The sequence below is a fragment of the Spermophilus citellus genome, assembly GCF_964194105.1.
Source record: "Spermophilus citellus genome assembly, chromosome: 1".
In the NCBI taxonomy this organism is placed as follows: domain Eukaryota; kingdom Metazoa; phylum Chordata; class Mammalia; order Rodentia; family Sciuridae; genus Spermophilus; species Spermophilus citellus.
Window position 1 is genome coordinate 143,167,916 of NC_138182.1, and position 23,168 is coordinate 143,191,083.

Below are 23,168 nucleotides of genomic sequence, written 5' to 3' on the forward strand. Positions count from 1 at the left end.
GCAGTCCAGAGGAAAAAGGATATTTTCATCAACAAAATGTTACTGGAACAATATTAATAGCATACATGTAAATATAAAATTTAGATCCAAACCTCATGTCATATACAAAAATTGTTCAAACAGATCTAAGCAATTCATAGTAAAATCTAAAACTTTCAGAAGAAACTATAGAAAAATGTTCTTTGTGACCTTGGGTTAATCAAAAATTTTTTTATACACAACACAAAAAGAAGAGTTTGTTGAAACAATCAAAACACTTGATAAACTGAACTTCATCAAAATTAAGTACTTCTATCAGTAAATGGGATGGATTCAAATTAGAAAGCTTCTTCTCAGCAAAGGAAACAATCAATAACGTGAGGAGATACAGATTGGGAGAAAATCTTTACCACATGCACCTCAGATAAAGCATTAATCTCTAGGATATATAAAGAACTCAAAAAACTTAACACCAAGAAACCCCGAATAACCCAATCAATAAATGGGCTAAGGAACTGAACAGTCACTTCATAAAAGAAGAAATACAATTGATCAACAAATATATGACAATCATCAAGATTATACAGGCAACAATAAATGTTGGTGAGGATGTGGGGAAAAGGTACATTCATACATTGCTGGTGGGACTGCAAAGTGGTACAACCATTATGGAAAGCAATATGGAAATTCCTCAGAAAACCTGGAATGGAACCACCATTTGACCTAGCTATCCCACTCCTTGGTTTATAACCAAAGGACTTAAAATCAGCATACTATAGTGACATAGCCATATCAATGTTTATAGTGGCTCAATTGTTGATAGTAGCTAAACTATGGAACCAATGTAGGTGTCCTTCAATAGATTAAAATGTGGTGTGTGTATTTTTTTTTCAATGGAATATGGCTCAGCTTTAAAGAAGAATGAAATTATGGCATTTGCCAGTAAATGGATGGAGCTGGAGAATATCATGTTAAGCAAAATAAACCAATTCCAAAAAACCAAAGGTTGTAAGTTTTCTCTAATATGCAGACGCTAATTCACAATAAGATGGGGAACATTAGAGAAGAATAGTGCTAGATTAGATAGAAGGAAGTGCAGGGATGGGAGGGGTGGGGGTGGGGATAGAAAGGATAGTAGAATAAAGCAGACATTATTTTATGTATATATGTGATTGCATGACCAATATGATTTTTCAATATGTACACTCAGAAAAATGAGAAATTATATCCCATCTATGTATAACAAAATACATAAATGCATTCTACTGTCATGTATAACTAATTAAAACAAATTTTTTAAATTAAGTACTTCTAATCTCTGAAACAGTTAACAGATGAAAAACAAAATCCATAGCCAAGGAGAAAATATATGTATATCACATACTTTTTAAAGGACTTATATAGAGCATACACACAAAACTCTTTGAAACACAAAAATAGGAAATTAAACAACCCTACCCTGCTCCTTGACAAATGGCCAGAAGGTAGAGACCCTTCATAAAAGATACACAAGAGACAAGCATATGAAGTTGTTCACCATTATGAAAATTACAACTGGATAGCTGGTAATGGTGGTGCACGCCTGTAATCCCAGAGGCCGAGATAGGAGGACTGCAAGTTCAAAGCCAGCTTCAGTAACTGAGTAAGGCCCTAAGGCCAAGCAACTTGATGAGACCTTGTCTCTAAATAAAATATAAAAACTGTGGGGGATGTGGATCAGTGGTTAAGGGGTTTAATGACTGGTACCAAAGAAAGATTGACATTGTCCCAACTCTTGGTGATGTGATGTGTAAAAATCCCTACAATGTTGATGACGGTGTAAAACAGTACAACTTTAGAAGAGTATAATATTTTTCTTAAAGATTAAACATGTATGGGCTGGGGATGTGGCTCAAGTGGTAGCGCGCTCGCCTGGCATGCGTGCGGCCCGGGTTCGATCCTCAGCACCACATACCAACAAAGATGTTGTGTCCGCCGAGAACTAAAAAATAAATATTAAAAATTCTCTTTCACTCTCTCTCCTCTCTCATTAAAAAAAAAACAAACATGTACTTACCATAGAAAGTAGCCATTCTTAGGTATTTATTAAAATTAAATGAAAGTTATGGGCCCACACAATTACTAAAGAACAGTGAAAGTTCTTTGGATATTTAATGAATTAGAGACAAAAATTTATACCAACTTTCTCTATCAGTAAAAAATAGGAAAATGCCTGCAATCCCAGTGGTTTGGGAGGCTGAGGCTCTAAACAACTTAGTGAGACCATGTCTCAAAATAAATGAAAAGGGCTGGAGACGTGACTCAGTGGTTAAGAACACCTGGGTTCAATTCCTGTTGCCAAACAACAACAAACCCCAAACCCAAACCTAAAAAAGAATCCAAATGTCCACCAGTGATTGAATACTAAAACAAACAGTGGTATAGTCAATGTAAGAACACTTGAAATAAAAATGAGATGTCATTACACATAACACTGATAAAATGTCAAAAAAAATTTTACTGAATGCAAGAAACCAGATTAGAATACCACTCACAGTATATGCTTCCCTTTACATAAAATATTTTCAAGAAAGTATAAACTAATCTACATTGACCACCTCACCCCTGCAAAAAAGGGAGACGGGAATCAGTAATTGCCTGGGAACCAAGGGAAGAATAATAGTAGGGAAGGTTTACAAAGGCGCATGAGGAAACCTTTTCAAGTAATAAATTCATTATCTTTTTAATCTTGGTGGTTTCACAAGTATTTACATATACCCTAACTTATCAAACTATACACTATGAATACATGTAGTTCGGTGTATCTCAATTATACCTAAATAAATTCATTTCAAAAAGACATAAGTAAAAATACAAGCCAAATTAATGAAAGAAAATGTTTGACAAATAGCTTGTATCCTGAATGTATTACAATATTAGAGAATAAAAATAAAAGCCAAACAACAGGAGTTTAAAACAGGCTTCTACCCCAGAAATTTAACAAGATATTTCACTAAAGTGAGAAAGCAATGGCCAATTAGCACAAGAAAAAAATGTTCAAAATCATTATTAATCAGGAAAATAAAAATTAAAACCATTTCACAATGATAATAGCTAAACTAAAAGATTGACACCATCATGTAGTGCTGACAATATGTAGAAACAGAATCTCCAACTCCACATTGCTGGTGGGACTCTACAATGATACAAACACTGTGGGACAGTTTGGCTCACTGTCTATTCTTCAGGGCCATTCACTTTCTCTAAAAATCATTTATTCTGCCTTTATATACAATGACTCTATTAACCAGTAAGATATGCTGGAGCTCAGAAAGGCACACCAGAAAACATACCAATCTGTACTTAAACTGAGAGCATCTGCGTAGCAACAAAAACAGAAAAGGGCTTTTCTCTGAAGTTTCCTCATCTACTTACAGCCATTGTAGACCAGAAGGGGACACAACTGTCTTCTTGTTATTTCATCAATGTAAGAGAATTAAACATGTATTATGGAAAAAAGAGAATCAGAGTCAAATATCACAACCAGAGCCTAGACCAACAATGTCCCAGGCCACTGTGTTTTTTTTTTTTTTTTTTTTTTTGCGGGGAGGGGCGGGTAGGGTATCGGGGATTAAACTCAGGGGCACTTGACCACTGAGCCACATCCTCATCCCTGTTTGTACTTTAGAGACAGGGTCTCACTGAGTTGCACCTCACTTTTGCTGAGGCTGGCTTTGAAATCGTGATCCCTCCTGTCTCACAGCCACCTGAACCACTGAGATTACAGGCAGGTACCACCGCTCCTGGCTCACTGTCTGTTCTTCAGGCCCATTCACTTTTTCTAAAAATCATTTGTTCTGCCTTTAAAATTGCCTATAGTGGCTCACTTCCCTCTAATCTATGAAAAAGGGTATATAAGCTTCTAAATTTCATTGGGTAGTAAGTGTTCCCCATTCTGTGATGTGCGTGTGCACATAAATTTCTATGCCTTTTTTGGGTTAATTGTTCTATTGTCAATTCACATCTCATACTCAAGTACTGTACTTCGTTAAGAGTTCTCTTGCTCCTGCAATACATTATAAAGCCCACAATAATCACAACAGCATGGTATTCAAGCAGGGATAGACAACACTCAATGATTATTTGTTGCATAAATAGTTAAATTTTATTTAAAAATCAAATGCAACAAAGTCTTTATTGAGCTAAAGTCAGATTTTGCTGTAATAACTAAAAAGTGAATTTACTTATAGAAAAGTACTAAATTTATTTCAAAATAAGAAATTTAAATTTCAGACACAAAGGACTGTGACTGAAGTTCAATGGTAGAAGCCTTGCCTAGGGTATGTAACAAGGTCCAGGGTTTGAACTTTAGTCAGGCCAAAAGAAAATTTAAAAATCTGACCCTGTTTCTTTGTTTATAATAAATTATAAACATGTTTTACCAGTTAAAATAAAATATAAAATTTCATTATAAAATAAGGGAAGCATTAGAAGACAAAATCCTAAAAATTTAAAGGCCCCCCTCCTCAGCAAAGTTTCTGGTGGTTTCATGATTTGAGACATGACAAGATATCCCTCCTTAAGTTGTGCAATGGAAATATCACAGTCATAAAAAAAGAAACAGTGTTTAGTTGATTTCTTCTGATTGTGGAGTTAAAATATACCACATGTGAGTGTCCTACTCTTATCAATCTTCAGAGTTATGCTAAAACTGTCAGCAAGAGCCAATGTACCATCAAGCACACAATTCAGCATATCTAGTGTGACTATTATCTAGAGTGTCCATGGTAAATAAGGTCCTCTCCACTAAATCTTGCAAACAGTAATAAGAGAATGATGATGTATACCTTTAGGATTTCTGAGATATCTATGCCCTAACTATTCAACTTTCAAGAAACAGCTTCTGGTTTGCTATTGGTCTTTGGTAGAGGCTGAATGCTTAACCACAAGATATCAGGTAACTATATAGCCTGAATTTACCATCATGAACTGAGTGCCTAGCCATAAGGGCTGGATCCAAACCAACCTATTACTGAGTAATGTAAGAGACCTAGTTCACATAGGTCCAGAGCAAGATATACATTCAGGAAGTTCAGATTTCTTCAACACCAACTCCTGTTACCTTACTTACTCCCCCCCAATCCATGTTTATCACCATGGAAGTTCTTTATGATCAGCTGACTGAGGAAGAAAAAAACCTAAACCTGTTTTATAGACTGGTCTGCATAACATTCTGGGACCACTCAAAATGAACATTCTCACTGAGTGCGGTGGCACATGTCTGTAATCCCAGCAGCTCGGGAGGCTGAGGCAGGAGGACTGTGAGTTCTAAGACAGCCTTAGCAAGTTGGTGAGGCTATAAGCAACTTATCAAGACCCTATCTCTAAATAAAAATATTTAAAAAGCTGGGTATGTGGCTCAGTGGTTAAGCACCTCTGAGTTCAATCTCTGGTACCAAAAAAAAAAAAAAAAAAAAGAGAAAGAACAAAGGACACTCTTAGGGGTGATCTCTAAAAATCATTTGGTGAAGAGCAATCCTCCCAGGGAATAGAATAAGTACTTTTGGTGAAGAGCAATCCTCCCAGGGAATAGAATAGTACTTTTGGTTGTTCGTTTTGTCTAGCCTGAAAGATGAAAAATTTTCTGAGCTAAACAGATTCATGGGCAGTCAGTAATATTCAAATGAATGGTTAGAGTCTTGGAAGAATAAGATTGAAAGACTTTTTTTTTTTTTTTTAAGTCTGGGAAGGGAATGTGGTTGGATCTCTTTCAGAACAGGCGTACAGCTTACAAATAGTTATATCCCATGTTTACTCCCAAAGGACATTCACTATTGAGAAATTTGTTAATAAGAAGGAAAAATGGCATGCTCTACACACATCAACTAACCTAACTATTCTCCTGGCTACTCTAGTGCTTGTTCAATAGCAATATGGACAAAGCAACCAGGGTGGCAGAAATGGAGGAGAGTCAAGAGGACTCAAATGCTAATGCTATATCTGGGTGCCTAATTTGCCAAAAGACTAATAACTGAGTCTCTAACATGGAACTATTTCTTAAGAGGACTAATTGGCCACTAAAAGCAGGTTATTTACACTGGGCCTCTTCTATGATGGAAGAAGCAGGTAGTTCTTCTCAATGGAACAAATTTATTCTGGAAATGAATTTGTCTGAAACACTTCTGCATCATCTAAGCATGGGTTTACAAAAAACATTTAATTTTTTTTTTTTTAGTTGTAGTGGGACACAATATCTTTATTTATTTTTATGTGGTGCTGAGGATCGAACCTAGGTTCTCACATGTTTGAGGCAAGCACTCTACTGCTGAGCCACAACCCCAGGCCCTACAAAAAAAAAAAAAAAAAAAAAAAAAAAAAAAAAAATTGTAACTCCTGTCTTGCTACTTGGGACAATAAAGGAACTGACTTTTCAAGCAACCGTATTTTTTGTCTTCTCCAAGAGTAAATACATAAGGGCTCATATTCAAGTCTTGGAAATAGGAGTGGCACAGAATTTTGCTTTCACTTATAACACCTTTTAAGCTCTGCTGGTTTAGAGTCTTCATGCTTCTCCCAGGAGACACAATAAAGGTTCCAATGAGAGACTTCTACCTGACCACTAAGGGCGGAAGATGTCATTCTACTAACTCAAGTGATGGATCACAATTACCAAGAAAAAACTGTGTTATGACACACTGAGGGTGGGTGGGTGTGGGTGGGCACTGTCTGGGGCCCAGAGGGAATGCTCTCTTGGGCTCCTTGTTATGTTTTAGATATGAGGAATACCCGAAAAGCTCATACGTTAGATAATGCAAAAAAACTTAGAGGTGAAAAAAACAGCCTTAATTTAATCAGTGGGGTGTGGCTGAAGGAAGTGGATCACTGGGGATGTGCCTTTGGGGTTTATATTTTGTTCATGGTGGTGGGAGTTCTCTCTCTCTCTGCTTTCTGATTATCATACAGTGAGCTGCTTTTCTCTACCTTGTTTTGCTTCCTTCTACCATGTTTTGCTTCATGTTGGGCACAGAACAATGGAGTTGGCCATCTACGAACTGAATAAAAATGAATATGAATATTTTGCAAATAAATAAAAATTTTATTCTAAAATTTATACGGAGAAGAAAAATACCTATTGAAAAACAAAGAGAACTAATACTACCCCATCTTTAAGACCTACTATAAAACCATGTTATGTTTTTGATATCAGGTATTCCCCAAAAGCTCATGTGTCAGACAATACAAAAAATTTAGAGGCGAAATGATTGTTTTATGAGGGCTTTAACCTAATCAGTGCATTAATCCACTAATGTGGATTAACTGGGTGGTCACTGAGGGCAAGTAGTATGTGGCCGGAGGAGGTGGATTTTGGGGAAGTGGCGTATCTCTGGGGGCATATATTTTGTCAGTCATGAAGGGAGTTACTCATTCTGCTTCCTGGTGCTTGAGCTGCTTTCACCTTGGACCCAAAGCAACGAAGCCAGCAGTCTATGGACTGAGACCTCTGAAAATGTGAACATCAAATGAACTCTTCCTTCTCTAAAATTATTCTTGGCAGGTCTTTTGGTCACAGTAGCAAAAAAGCTGACTAAAACACTCTACGTAGTGCTTCCACATTCATTTTAAAAGGTTAATGTGAAACTATAGTAACCAAAAAGGGGCAGGACAATTGAGAAGCCTTTAGAAATAAAAGCTGTATTCCCATGATCAGGTAAAGACCCTAGAGTAGCTGAGGGCAAAAACACTTAATGAGGTGTGAAAGAAGGAAACCAGAGATGGTAAAATCTGACCAATAATAGATATAAGGACTACCGTAACTTTTCATATTTTCTCTTTGCTAATTGTGATATCTCTTTATTTTTATATTAACTATCTTCTTCTTTTCCCCATATTTCTTAGTAGTTGAAAATGAACTTTATTAGATAGTCTTTAATAAAGTTATCAGAATATTCAGAGACATTATGATAGAATATATAATTTATACAGATAGCCATTTTTGTTGGGATTGTGCATTTCCTCATTTTGGACAGAGTATAAGTACAACCTCACTTTTATGAAGGACAGCTGTATCTTTTTAGGTGGAATTTGTTGTTGAATTAAATTTGAAATGTGCTTGGAGGCATTCATATAAAAGATCAGCCCTCAAAGTAGTGAACTGTGACAGCTATTTACTTCCTCTCAACTCTACCGTCATTGCCCTAGTTTATGTTAAAGGCTGTGGATTATATAAACTTTTGTCAGGTGGATATGTTAAAGCTTGGTTAGTAGAGGGTATCAGAGGGATACTGCAGTAGGAAGGCTTTTGCTGTGCATTTAGGGATGGGAGTGCTAAGTGTTAGAGGAGGAGGTTTGTTGTGCTGGTCCCCGGCTTTGGAGCCCTTCTATATCTTGAGGCAGAGCTGTAGTAGTGAGGTTCTGCTTGCGTGTACTGTTCAGCAATACCCTCCTCACCAGCCTGTATGAGATTACTATGGACCAACTCTGGCCCAGGGCAATCCAGTGAACTTCACCATCTGCTGGTTTGCAGCTAGCATATTCACCAGCCAAATCTGAATTTCAGTCATGGGAAGGGGTGCCCCTTTCAATTTATCCCTTTCTTGGGAATTCTCCCTCAGCTGTGGGATATTCTCCTTTCTCGTTCTTAGTAGCTATTATGGTTTAGATGTAAGGTGTTAGGACAGTGCATTAACCCACTTGAATGGATTAACTGGGTAATAACTGTAGGCAGGCAGGATGTGGCTAGAGGAGGTGGGTCGCTGAGGTATATATTTTGTCCCTGAAACTATAGTAACCAAATAGATAAGCTGAGCTTACTCTATCTTTGCTTACTTGTGCCATATCCTGAATTGCTTTCTTTCTCCACATCTTTTCTCCATGATATTTTGCCTTACCTTAGGTTCTGAGTAATACAGTCAACTGTCTAATGACCGAGACCTCTGAAACCATGCACCTCAAAATTTTCCTCCTTATCAGGTCTTTTGGTCACAGTAATGAAAAAGCTGACTAAAACAGTAACTGATCTCTTCAGGGGTTAAGAATTCTTTAAATAAAACTGTCCCTGTAAGTAAAATGGCTATATTTCTATAAACTAAAATATTATTACTCCTAAACTTAGTACTAGGTAGTGATCATATTTTGTGGGTATCATAATGATCACATCCCACTGATATTATGCTATAATAATATTAACAAAACCTCTAAATTATTTTATTATAATATGCCAACATGATTCTAGGTAGTTTCTCTGTATTAACTCATTAATCCTAATAATCATCCTAGATATAACAAATATTTCGTACATACAAAAAACCTGACCTAGAATTGTTCTTTAATATAGAGATTAAACAAATTTGTATGTTTCTTATGAAGTTCATGATGACTATATTAATGCATACCATGACTTTGTCTTTTAAAACCTTATGCATTCCTATTCATTACTTTAAAAAGTTAAACATCACTGTCTTAATCACAAACTAATAGTGAATTATTGTAGCTGAATGATGGTACAAAGTCTTCACAAAATTTTTTTTACCGTTTATAACAGCAAGAGAGAAAATATTCAAAAGAAAAATAATATCCAAAAACATAACTGCAAGCAATATCAACCTGGCTTATTCTGTCTTAATGGCTAATTTAACACAAATCCATTAATGGCAGTTTCATAAATATAGAGGAAAATAATAACAGCCAAAGATTTAAATAACAAAGAACTAATATATAATTTATTTGTAAAAAGTCAACCATATATTTTATTCTACCAGTCAAAAAGCAAAGATTTTTATATCAATAAAGTCAGCAATATAAAGTTTCAGAACTCAAGACATGACTTTCAAAATGCATCTAAACTGATATTTTCCATACTCTGACAATTAAATTTAATAGCTATACACTAAATTCAGTTAGCTGCAACTGCAAGTCTTATTTTAAAAGCTTAAATCTCTTTCAATATTATGGGAAATGTCATTGAAAAAATTACATTTCTATGTCACCAAAGCATAATTTGAGGCTTAAAAATCTGAAGAACTGCTAAAAGACCAAAATCCCTAAGAATACTGTAACTGACCATCTAATTATCCTTCTCCTCTTTGATTTAATAATTATGATGAGCAATTTCTTTTAATAGGTAGGCACTGCTGTCAGAGATTTAAATAGATAATTCATTTATTTCTTAGCACTAGCCAATGAAATAGATGCTGTTACTGCCTCATTTTACAAATGAGCAAACTGAGGTACAGAGATTAAGCAATTTGCTCAAGAAGTGGTAGAGTATGTGGCTCTAGAGTGTAAACCCTTACAGACTTCTGTTGAGAGCTTTGAGTAGTAGAGCTTGCTAAAGCCTCATGACAATACTCATCCAGGTTCTACTATTATTATTATCCTTGTTTCACAGATAAGAAAACTAATATTTGTCCAGTCACATAATATGAAGTGACAAAATTAGGATTTTAATCTAGTCTGCTTTATTCCACAAATAATTTCTTATCTACAATATACTGTTTCTCAATAATCAATAATGTTATAAATCCAAATGCCAAGCTAAATCAGATCAAATCCCACACAAAACTATGGGTCAAACAGGAAGTGGATACAATGTCACAGTGTAAGCTTCAAGAAGTATGAAATTTCAGTCAATTCCTGTCAGATTACTTCTGATAACAAGAGACATAGATGTAAAAAAAAAAAAAATGTATCATCCACTGAGAGAAAATAAACACTTTACATAAAGTAGTTTAATACAAGAGACAAATCAACTACAATGTTAACTTTGCCTTATACGCTAAGAAGTTAATGTAAAATTACCTGCAAGGAGGCAAAACCATGGAGTCTTTGACAAGTACAGATCCAGAAAGCAGGATATACCAACATCTGGCAATAGTTTCTGAGCTGTTTAAATAAACAAGTAAATAAATACACACACTCACTTATATATGGATTCAATATGAAATACACAACATGGAATATATCCTGATAATATTGCAAAAATCATTATAAAAACTATGTAACAATACTTGGAAACATGGGAAATTTTGAGTATGGTCTAGGGTCTTGTAAAAACTGCATTTATATGGGGAAAAAAAAGCAGATAATTCTTAACAGAACACTTATCTGTAATAATAGAAAATGAAAGTGAAAACACATTTAAAACACTTTCAGAAAAATCCTCACAAATTAGCATGTTACCAAGGGGTGTGATAAAAATTATGTTTATTCATTTTTTAGTGATACTGACAATCATTACCAACACAAACTTTGTTCAAAACAATAGCGTACTATACAGTGCAAGCCATAAAAATGTTATATCCTTTATTCTCACAATTATTCCTGAGGAATTCACCACTGAGAAATTATTATTTCTGTACAATATAATTTTAAATAAATTAGTTTTTCTATTTCACTGTTTTCTAATTTTCCCATTATCTATGCAATAGAAATGATTTTTAAAATCCAGTAAAAGAAAAAAATATACAGAACATAATCATAGCAGTAATCTAAACATCTTGTACTGTTTAGATAACTAAACTGGTATTATGAATAGTTTTATAATCATGGTACAATTAATATGACAGGCTATCATACAATCATTATAAAATAGAGATACATTAAAATAGAATTGTATATAAAGCACCAAAGAACATATGCATATCATAAACAAAATATGAATACATACAAAAGAAATGACAAAAAACAGCATGGAAGAATTGGGATTAAGGGTGAATTACTATTATTATTATTAGTAACTTTCAGATGGAAAGACCTGTTCAAAAGTATGTGTAGCAACCAGTTCTCAAGAATGTGGGGAGGGAAGGTAAAGGAAGGAATGCTGTCCTCCAGGGGAAATTCAGCAATTGATACATTCTACTGTTTTATATATTTCATTTTACATTGGAAAATATTCTCTCACAAATATGTTACTTCCAGGAAGAAATAGGGAAGACTAAGGACATCAGATGTTGAAAATCTACATATGGAAAACAAAATACTATCTTTTAAAGACAAAAGCTATTCACAAGTAATTATATTTATATATATACATGATTTAAAATTTCATATAGCTTCACAGTCTGAATGAGTTTCTATTAATCTGACTGAAATAATTCTAATTTAAAGTCAATTAAAAGCCAGGGTGGTGGCTCACGCTTGTAATCCCAGTGGTTCAGAAGGCTGAGACCCTAAGCAACTCAGTGAGACCCTTTCTCTAAACAAAATATAATAAAGAGGTGGGGATGTATCTCAGTGGTTAAGCTACCCTGGGTGTAATCCCCAGTACCAAAATAAATAAAGCCAATTAAAGCCATATTGTGCTTTATGATATTAAATATTTTTCTAAGTCATAAAACCACGAAGCATAACTAATGCTTTATATGCAATTCAATTACGTTTACCAAATGCTCTAATTTTTCAGATTTCCCGATTTAGCACTCGCCTGAAAGAAGTGAATACTAAAATGTTATGTTGGATAAATCCTAATATAATATTGGCTAAATCCCCAAACTACCTTTGTTCAAGTCATACTCATTAACCAGAAACAGTAATGAAAGCACTTAAAAAGAGCATCTCATACTTTAAGAAAAACATTTCTCCTTCCTGTTATCATGAAGTTTTACAATAAAACTTACAGCCACAATAATTTCTAGACAAGATCTTACTTACCCCTAAGATAAAGAAACACCAACCACTCAAAGAAAAACATTGTTAAGAAGTCTTTAACTATATCAATCACCACAAAAACCTAGGTCTCCCTTGTTATCCTTCATCTGCAAGTATCTAACCTGCCTAATCCTAAATGGACTAGTTTCTGATTAGTCTTTCTCCCAACCTTTTCATAATCCTAAAACTCATCCACTAAGTCTATGAAAAATACTTTTTATTTTCAATGTGTTCTTAATATTTCCGGAGGACACTACTTCCTTTACAATCATTTAAAATTGGTGAATGTTTTCCATTACACAGTACTCCTACCACTAGCCTAGAGATAGGACAATCTCTTCTATCTACTAATCAGTTTGAAACCATTGTTTTCCTCTCCTAACAACGCCCTGATGAATCATAGATCATCATATCATTCCATTCACTGTCCTTCTCTAATGCAACCTATTAAGAACACCAAGGTCCTCTCATTTCTTGTAGATTTTAATTCTTGACTTTTAAATACCAAATTTCACTGCATAATTGTCCCCACAGCATAACCGTTACATCCCATTTTTATTCAAAGCAAAAACCAGCTTACAACTTTTCGTCCACAATTATTCATGGTATAATTTTGTTCATCATGCCTCTTAAAAGATAAATAAAGCAGCAGTGTATCCACCAGTGGCATACAGATGCATTTTTGTCTTCTTGTGCACTGCAAGACACAGGCCCATTGACACTAATTTTGGAAAGCCTAGCACTGCAGTACTAACGTATGAGTGGTGCTGGGGACTGCTTGTGAGGTAAGGAAAACAGTGAGGTTAATCCATAATTTTTGGACACAGAAGACTAAATTGTCACAAAGAATGATGTGTGGTTGATTTGGACTATTCAATTTTAATGAATGTTCACCAAGTATTCAGTGCATTCTAATACTGCACCAAAGACAGCTTATTAATAAATACTTTTTAATTAATACTAGCACAATTTTTTAGAAAGCTTCTTGTAAATGTTATACACCATTTTTTAACCAAAAAATTTGGCATAAAAATCTGTGATGATTATGTGTTGAAATATGGTAAGCATTCTATTATTGTTTCTGTCTTTCCGAAATGACAGCCTCTGAATCACTTCATCTCTTCTTTAAAGATCTTATCCTACTTTACTTCAGGCAATCACTTCCATGGCCAAACACAAGAAATCTTGCATTAGCAGTAACCATAAGACTTTCATAATCAGAAGGCTCAAGCATCCCACTGGATTTCTTCTAGTTGATTCTAACATCCAGACTTCCATAATCAATCTCATATCTCTTTTCTATTCCCCTTTGTACCTTTCTTGTTAAGTTACTACTATCACTTCTTTGGAAAAACTCCCTTGATTCTGCCTACTTTCCTTTTATGTATTTAGTGAGCTAAATAAATCCAACTTTTTACCTACTCCACTTCTACACCACAGCAGAACATAGCTGATTAAAAACAAAAACCAAAAGACAATCATAACCATCATAGCCAGGTATACACCTATAATCCCAGCTACTGGGAAGGCTGAAACAGGAGTATACCAAGTTCAAGGCCCACATAAGCAACTCAGTGGGATACTGTCTCAAAAAAAATAAAAAAATAAAAAAGGCTGGCGATATAGGTCAGTGGTAGAGTACTCCTGTGTTCAATCACCAGTACCACAAACAAAATTACAACCACCACAAATTTCAAATGGGCTCTTAAAGTTGCCTAGCAACCATAATATGTTTCTGAACACATCCATTATCCTAATCTCTTCAAATAACAATCTCTTCTTCCTTATCTCAACTCTTGATTCCTATTTCACTGAGAAAGTACAAATTATTAGAAGAAAAATATATATCATTTAGTATTCTCAACTGCATCAAGATGTTTGTACTCTGCATGTCAAACAAAACAAAATTCTAAATACTTCCTAAGGGGAGACAGTATTTCTGTAACTTTTCATACAATGTCTGGCATTCAATTAAAATTACCATCCTCAGCCAGGTACAGTGCTGCACGCCTGTAATCCCAGTGGCTGGGGAGGCTGAGGCACTGATCACAAGTTCAAAGAAAGCCTCAGCAAAAGCAAGGACCTAAGCAATTCAGTGAGACCCAATCTCTAAATAAAAATACAAACTAGGGCTGGGGGTGTGGCTCAGTGGTTGAGTGCTCCTGAGTTCAATCCCTGCTATACCACTAAAATTAAAAATAAATAAATAAATAATAAAACTACCATCATCACTAAGAATGGGATCAAAAAATTTAGAACCAATAGTAAAAAAGAAGTTAGTTTATCTAATACATTCAGGAAAACAGATAAGATAGAGAATTTGACCTAAGCACTGAGATCTGCATTCACAAAACAGAAATAAGTTAGTAAGAATAGAGTAACAGAAAAAGAACAGCAAATACAGAAAAAAGTATAAAGAAAATAAAGGACAGAATTAAAGAAAAAGAAAATAAGCAATAATAAAAAAATATTGGAAAGATTTTTTCAAAATTGATAAAGCTACTAAATCAAAGAATCAAGAAGTTCTATAAACCAACCCTAAAACAAAATAAATACAAAGAAAATCATATTTAGGAATAATAGATACATCTAACTAAGCAAAAAGAAAAAAATTCTAGTGGTGGCACATGCCTGTAATTCTAGTGACTCAGGAGGTGAGACCACTCTCAGCAACTTAATGAGGTCCTAACCAATTTATGCAGATCCTGTCTCAAAATAAACCATAAAAAGGAAGTCATGTACAACTAATTAAAACAAATTTTAAAAATAAAATAAAAAAGAAAAAGGGCTGGGATTGTGCCTCAGTGGTTAAGTGTCCTTGGATTCACACCCCCATACCAAAGTTTAAAAAATAAATGAATAAATAAAATCCAGAGGTAGAAACAAAAACATGTTACCTGCAAAGGAATAATGTTACTGAGTCCTCAAATACACAGAACCCAGAACATGTCTTAAATGTATTAAAAGAAAAAAAACAAAAACAAAACTGCAATGCTAGAATTCTGTCTGCAGTAAAAATATCTGTCTAAAACATTCTTGTGAAAAATGATAATATTTATAAAAACATGGGTTCTCTCTTGAATGATTTAGATTTAATGCTACTCAACCCCCCAGCTGTCCAAAAGGTTTTTATGTGTATATATGTGTGTGGAAATTGATGAATTGATTTTAAAATTGAAGAGTAAAATACTAATTAAGACAATCTTCAAGAATAGCATACAAAATACATGCTACCAAATGTCAACATATACCACAGTAATTAATAATGGCATCAGATAGACAAATGGACCGAGATAAACAACACACACACACACCACTTAGTTTAAAACAATGTGGATGCAATACACAGTGATGCAGACGTAATCCCAGCTATTTGGGAGGCTGAAACAGGAGGATTCCTGTTTGGGACCAGCCTCAGCGACACTCAAATAAATAAAAAGGGCAAAGGATGTAACTTGGTGGAAGAGAGTTCCAGGGCCCACACCAGTAAAACAAAGAAAAACAAAAAAACCCACCCAACCAAACAAAAATTCCATTAAAGTTCAACAGGGATATTTTTCAATATATGATGTTGGGTCAACTGGACACCCACAGAGATATATAATAAATTGTGACAATGATAAAATTCGAATTTTACTCAAAATTTAAATTATATATTATTGAACTTCCTACTTTCCTAAACTTTTTGGAAGAAATCAGGAGTGATAATAACAACTGTCATTTTTGATAATACATTAAAATGTGTCAAATTATAAAAACAACATAACCTAGTACAACAAGCAATATTTTCCAAATGACTAAGACATAGTGTTATAAAATCAAACCTGGGTAAATAATTAATTAAAGTACATGACAGATCAATGATTTATAATGCAATGGAGTACCAAACATTCACTGATAAAGTCAGATTCCATACTGCAACTAACCTGTAAGAAACTTAACAAATTTTGGTATTATATCAAAGAAGAATATCCAAATTATTTGAAAATAATATGCTTATTATTAAGCTACTAAAATGCTTATTCCCTTCTGTTTCAGCTGGGATTGCATTTCTATACCACTGTGTGGAGCATCTACTTTGTTCTAAACTAAGTGATTGTATGTGTGCATGTCTTTCTAGTTTATTTTGTTTATTGGTCCATTTGTCTGTTATTGTTTTACATAACTATAAAAACTTTTTACTTGACTTAAAAAAATATATCACAGTAGACTGAATGCAGACAACTATGAGAATCTGTCAACCACCTATTAGATTTGCAAAAATGTAAATGGACTCATATCCTTAGCTATTTGTATTTTTCATTTTGAGACAAGGTCTAGCTAAATTGCTTAGGGCCTCACTAAATTGCTGAGGCTTGAACTTGCAATCCTCCTGCCTCAGCCTCTAGAATAGTTGGGATTACAACAGTGCACCGCCACACCTGACTTATTACTTTAAAATAAACATTTTTAAAATTAAGAGAAATGAGTTTGAAATTTACACTCTGCACTGCCAACAAAAATAATTTCCAAAATGAACTGTAAAATTAATTTTGAGAGAAAAAACATAAAAACTTTTAAAGGAAACCTAAAGATTATCTTCACAATTTTAAGAGAAAGATTTGACTTTTTAAACAGGACATGAAAAGCACTAATCACAAAGAGACAAACTAACAAATTTAGGAATTTCTCTTCCTCAGAAGATGCCATTAAAAGAGTGAAGAAGAAAAACTGTACATGGTGGGAAGTATTTATAATAAGTATATCCAACAGAAGATTTTGATTCAGAATAAAGAATATTTACATACAATAGAAACATGACAGATAACTCAAATGAAAAAAAAATGGTCAAAAACTTCCACCAGGATCTCCTACCAGAGGCTATCCAAATATCCTATAAAAACATTAAAATCATTCATCATCATTAGTAAATAAGGAGATGTAAAATACAATCACGAGATAATGTAACAATCAACAGAATGATTAAATTAGAAACAACCAAACAAAAAAACAAACAAACAAAAAAACCTGACAATTTCAAGAGCTGTCAAAGATGTGAAATAACCAAAACTTGTACTACACACAGCTAATGTCTACTGTAATTGAATCAACTATTTTAGAAAAATGTCAGAATTTCCTAAAATTGAACATGGAAATTTCTAGGATTCTATTCCTAGGAATGTGCTAACAAGAATAAGTACATAAGAGCATAAAAAGATGAGCAAAGTCTACAGAAACTTTACTATTCACAACAGTAAAACATTGAAAGTTACCCAAATATCTACTAATAGTGGCATGGATAAATGTTATTCTCACACAAATGTACACTGCATAGCAGTGAAAAAGAACAAATGCAAAACATTAAAAACCTAGGACAGATATCTGCTAAGTAACAAAAGCCTGACCAAAAGACTACCCATAAGTTCAAAAAAGAGGTAAAAGTAATCTGTGGTGACTGAAGTCACACTGTGGTAAATGTTCCTAAAGAAAGCTGATGAAGGGGAGGGGAGGGGGGATAGTTGAGGATAGGAAAGGTAGCAGAATACAACAGTTACTAATACGGTATTATGTAACAATGTGGATGTGTAACCAATGTGATTCTGCAATCTGTATTTGGGGTAAAAATGGGAGTTCATAACCCACTTGCATCTAATGTATGAAATATGATATGTCAAGAGCTTTGTAATGTTTTGAACAACCAATTTTTTAAAAAAAAGTTTTATCTTCCAAAAAAAAAAAAAAAAAAAAAAGAAAGCTGATGAAAAGGTGGTATCTTCTATATTTTCATTAGTAACAGTAGTTACCCAGGTGTATATATTTATTAAAATTTGCTGCACTGGACACTTTGCATTCTATATATGTTATACTTCATTGTTTTTGATTATATTTCAATTTGATCTATGGCAATTATTTCAGAATCAAATGAATTTCAATACTAAAAATCAACATTTAAACATAAAAGTCACTGATTTATAGTAATTGTGGAATACTTACCAAAAAAGAATCTGGTTGCCACTGTACTTTTCATAGCGTGCTCTTGCAGACATTAATCTATTTTTTAAAAAGTAAAAATTGTTTAAAATAGATTTTATTATAATAACACCAACAGAAAATAATCATATTACTAAATTTTCCCTAAGAGTTTAAATATATATAATATAGTAATATTTTATAAGAGCAACTAGATAATATTAAATGGCATTAACCATAATATTCTTACACACATTATAAAACCTGTCAATTCATACTGAATAAATATTATGAAAAATTAGACCACTGTTTGGTTCACTACTATATCCTCAGTGTAAAGAACAGTAATTATTAGCACAGGCAATACACATACAAAAAAAATTGTTAAACACATTTACATTTAAAAAATACTTTTAATATTACTAACTCCTCTGTTTTTCATTTGTATTCTTTCTACCTGATATACTTATTTGATATAGATTAACACCTCAATTATGTTATATAGAAAAAAGAATAAATTAGAAATAATCTGGTCCATAATCAGAAAAACATCCAGAAAAGTAGTCAGATAAATAGGTCATGAAGAAAAATGTTTAACTAAAATGTTACACAAAATTACAAGAGTGTTTTACAGTTCTTTTACAGTAAAAGTTGTACAAATTTAATCATAGTCATGTAAGATAAACAGGTAGATAGCCCAAACTGCAGGAAAAAACGAGGTTCAGAAAAGTTGATGCTGTCTTCTTCAAAGGGATTTGTGCCAAATCAAGTGCCTTGCTCCTTTCACTTTAATACAAGATATCATGATCATCTTAAGCATTTGGTATAACAAATACTAATACAAACTCCAAAAAGAAAACAGTTTTATTTTCACTAACTAGTACATACCAAGCACTATGCTTTTCTTTAGATTCTTACTCTCATTTAATCTTCAGAACACTGTAACGAAGACACTTTTATTTATTTTTATTTTAAAAAATATTTTTGGAATATTTTTTAGTTGTAGTTGGACACAACATCTTCATTTATTTATGTGGTGCTGAGGATTGAACCCAGAGCCTCACACATGCTGGGCAAGCACTCTACCACTGAGCCACAACCCCAGGCCCCTACACTTTTATTATCTCTACTTTGGGGAGACTAAACTGCAGCCTAAAAGCCTTGGTCAAGGCTCTATTGCTCAGGAAAAAATAAAAATTCCTGCTGGGCAAGGTGGCATATGCCTGTAATCCCAGAGGCTGAGGAGGCTGAGGCTCCCGGGAGGATTTTGAGTTCAAAGACGACCTTAGCAAAAGTAGGGGCTAAGCAACTCAGAGACCCTGTCTCTAAAAGTATAAAAAAGGGTTGCACATGTGGCTCAGTGGGGTTAAGCGTTCCTGGGTTCAATCCCCACTACCAAAAAAAGGGGCAAATTCTTAGGCTAGGGGTATGGTTCTAAGATGTGCGAGGCCTTGGATTCAATCCCCAACATAACTAAAAAAGGAAGAGGAGAAGGAGGGGAGGGGAAAAAAGGGGGAGGTGGAGAGTCAAGGAGAAGAGGATGGAGAGAATGGAGAAGAGGAAGGAGTAGGAGGAGAAGAAATGTAGATTTCCATGACTATCCAACAAATGTCAAATGACTTGGCCCCTATAACCACCATCCAAACTCATTTTCTACAATCCCACCTCTCTTTTCTCTCTGTGTTCCAGCTACCAAAGCCCTCTTTCTTGGCTTAGCTTCCTTCTGTCATTCAGGTCTCTATTTAAAAAATTACATCTTTTGAGAGGTCTTCACTGACCATCTAAATTCAAGTAGCTACTCGGTTTATTTCACATCACTGTGCTTTATTGTATTCACAGTACTTATAATTCCTGGAAATTATATACAGTTTTTATAGTGTTTTCCCACAACCCCCAAATCCCAACCCACCAATACAAAAACCAAAGGAAAGTAGGGATCTAATCTATATTGTATATGTCAAGTACTTAAAACAGTATGAAAAATAGGAAAGGTGATTAAATGAATGAATAACTGCATGGCACATGCTCTTAAACACAACACCACACTTACCTAAGCTGATGCTCCCTGAGATTTGACAATATTTCCATTCCATGAAGATAAGAATAAATAGTATTTAAATCCTGTGGAACAGAAAGGAATTTATTTTTCACATATACTATTTAAAACATAATGGCACCAAACAATTCTGATTTTAAGCACACACATATTTATCACAGAGCTGTTAACTATGGAAGAGACAGAATGGTAAAAGACCTGAATAAGAAAAAGCCCCCCCCCCAAAAAAAAAAAAGAGAGAAAGAAAGAAAAGAAAAAAAAAAAAGAAAGAGCTCCCTCTATTTGCACAGGAACAACTCCTCAACACAAACACATCAAAAGCCAAACACACATTATTTAATACAAAAATATATGAACTCATTATTTTATTTCCAAGTAGAGGTAACCTTTTCAGTGACAACAAACTATTTGTACACAGTTATCTCATTCTTGTTAATTTTTTTTTTGTTTTCTCTAGATTATATAATCTCAATATTTGCAGATTCCATATCTCTAAGCAGCCTAGCTGACAACCCCTTTTTAAGACCCACTTTATTCGTATTCCATTAAAATATGACTTTCTAAAGACTCTCTCTTTCTAAAAGAGAATGAATAACTGAATGGCACATGAAAGTTGTATAATCTACCACTAAATGAAATTATATACAATGGACATTGTTCACTCTTTGAAAGAGACAGGGAATCTTTCTTTAGCCCTCACTCAGATAACCAGGAGTAAAAACCAAAAGTATCCAGGACAACACAATATAACATCAACTAAGAGCAACAATACAGCAGGGTAAGAATGAGAGAGCAGGACTGGGGATGCAGCTCAGTGGCCAAGTGCTTGCCTAGCAAGCACCAAGCCCTGGGTTCAATCCCCAGTACCAGCACAACAAAAAGTAAATAAAACCCAACAAAAAGGGTCATTTGCTTTTAAAAATAAATAAATAAATAGATTAAAAAGGAAAAAAAAAAACCCAACAACAAACAACATGAGACATGAGAGTAGTAGATATCCCTGGAAAGGAGTATTTTACCACTGACATTATTTAAGATTACTGGTTAGTGATAATAATAATAGATGAGCTTAAATTCTGCACATAAAATGTACCTTTTTATTCCGTTATGAGAATAATGCTCTATATAAGGGTAGACCATTCCCAAACACTGCCACCCAAATTTTGATATGCAACTTGCCAATTATCAGATGACAATAAAGAAGAAAAGAAATTAAGATAAGCTTTCCAGTAGGTTATTAAGTCAACTAGCAAAGACTAGTGTCACAAATAAATACACTTAAAATATGAAGGAGTGATGATCCTTATCATACCTTTTTAATATGTGTGGACCCTGCAGCAGAAAGCAAATAGATCCTAAAAAATGACTATCATAGATTTAATCAAATTCCAGCCCTAATTGCATATGTAATCTCAGACAAAATATTGTTACTGAAGCTAGGCAATCCTCAAGTAGTGCTGATTTGGTGAATGCATCCTTTTCCATTCCAATTATAATTTAAGATCAGAAAAAGTGTGTGTTTATGTGGGGCAATTCTAAATTATATTTGCTTAAAGCTATTTTAATTCTCCCACTCTGCTACACCATAGTCTGCAGATAACTACACCTCATGATCACAGATAACATCATATTGATTGGAGAGAATTAACAAAATAATAATCCACAGGTGGTTGATACTCCAGAGTACTAGGTAATACACATATGCTCCAGAAGTAGGGAGATAAACATTATGAAGATTCACAGACCTGCCACTTAAGTTTTTTAGGGGCGGTTAGGGGCACTTCTGGACATTCCCTACAAAGCAAAAGACCAACTGTTACAACTTCAGCTTTAGGTCAAGATGTAATAAGAAGAAATAAACTCAGTATCCACTTAAAACTACTAAAAGTAAACACAAATATAGGAAAAAAACATTTTTCAATAGATAGGGTATTAAGAACCAAAGAACAGTGGCATCTGAAAGGGAATAAACAAATGAAGTGACACAAATGATTACTCCACCTCATTACCTGGTAGTATCTTGAGTTGAGAAAAAGCTGGACCCAGGAAGTAGAAGTGACTAAAATTTGCAGAGCAGGAAGGAGATGCATAGGGAGCTACATATAAAATGTGTTCCAGAAACCTACAGAAGATTCTCTTGAGTCTTGAGAAAGTATGGATCATGGCATGCAAGTGAAGAAATATTTGAAGTCAGGTTAAAAAGGAAAATACCTAAAAGGACTGAAGCAGTAGTCTTCATTGAGGACTGATTTTGTCATTGCTGAATGACATTTAGCAATGTCTGGAGACATTTCAGGTTATTGCTACTGGTGCTACTGGTGGTGGCAGAGTGCTACTGGCATCAAGTAGATAGAAACTAAAGATGTTGCTAAACACCTTATAATGCACAGAACAGAATTATCTGGGCCAAAATGTTGAGGCTAACCTCAACACCCTGGGTAAGAGGGAACAAGATCCACAATGTACACAGAAACAGGGACAGTTCATGTTCTCACCATACAAGTCTTCAAGATCTCCTAATTCACAGCACATTTAATGGCGTACTTAGAAGGCTTTGGAC

The 23,168-nt window shown here is 34.2% G+C and overlaps 1 protein-coding gene across 8 annotated transcripts in view; it reads right to left on the reverse strand.

Annotated features, from left to right (window-relative positions):
- The window catches only part of RAPGEF6 (Rap guanine nucleotide exchange factor 6), a 213,992-nt gene that overhangs the window by 150,829 nt on the left and 39,995 nt on the right, over window positions 1-23,168 (reverse strand). For 4 of the 8 annotated variants that reach the window (XM_081279812.1, XM_081279817.1, XM_081279811.1 and 1 more), the window contains 3 exons: window positions 20,603-20,673; window positions 18,577-18,633; window positions 10,756-10,839 (listed from right to left, as the gene is read on the reverse strand). The exons of 1 other annotated variant lie outside the window; for it this stretch is intronic. In XM_081279812.1, coding sequence (XP_081135938.1) covers window positions 10,756-10,839; window positions 18,577-18,633; window positions 20,603-20,673 — 212 coding nt within the window. Of the gene's footprint in view, window positions 1-10,755; window positions 10,840-18,576; window positions 18,634-20,602; window positions 20,674-23,168 lie in introns of those variants that run through there. 3 more of the 8 variants (XM_081279813.1, XM_081279814.1, XM_081279818.1) reach the window with 3 other exon arrangements.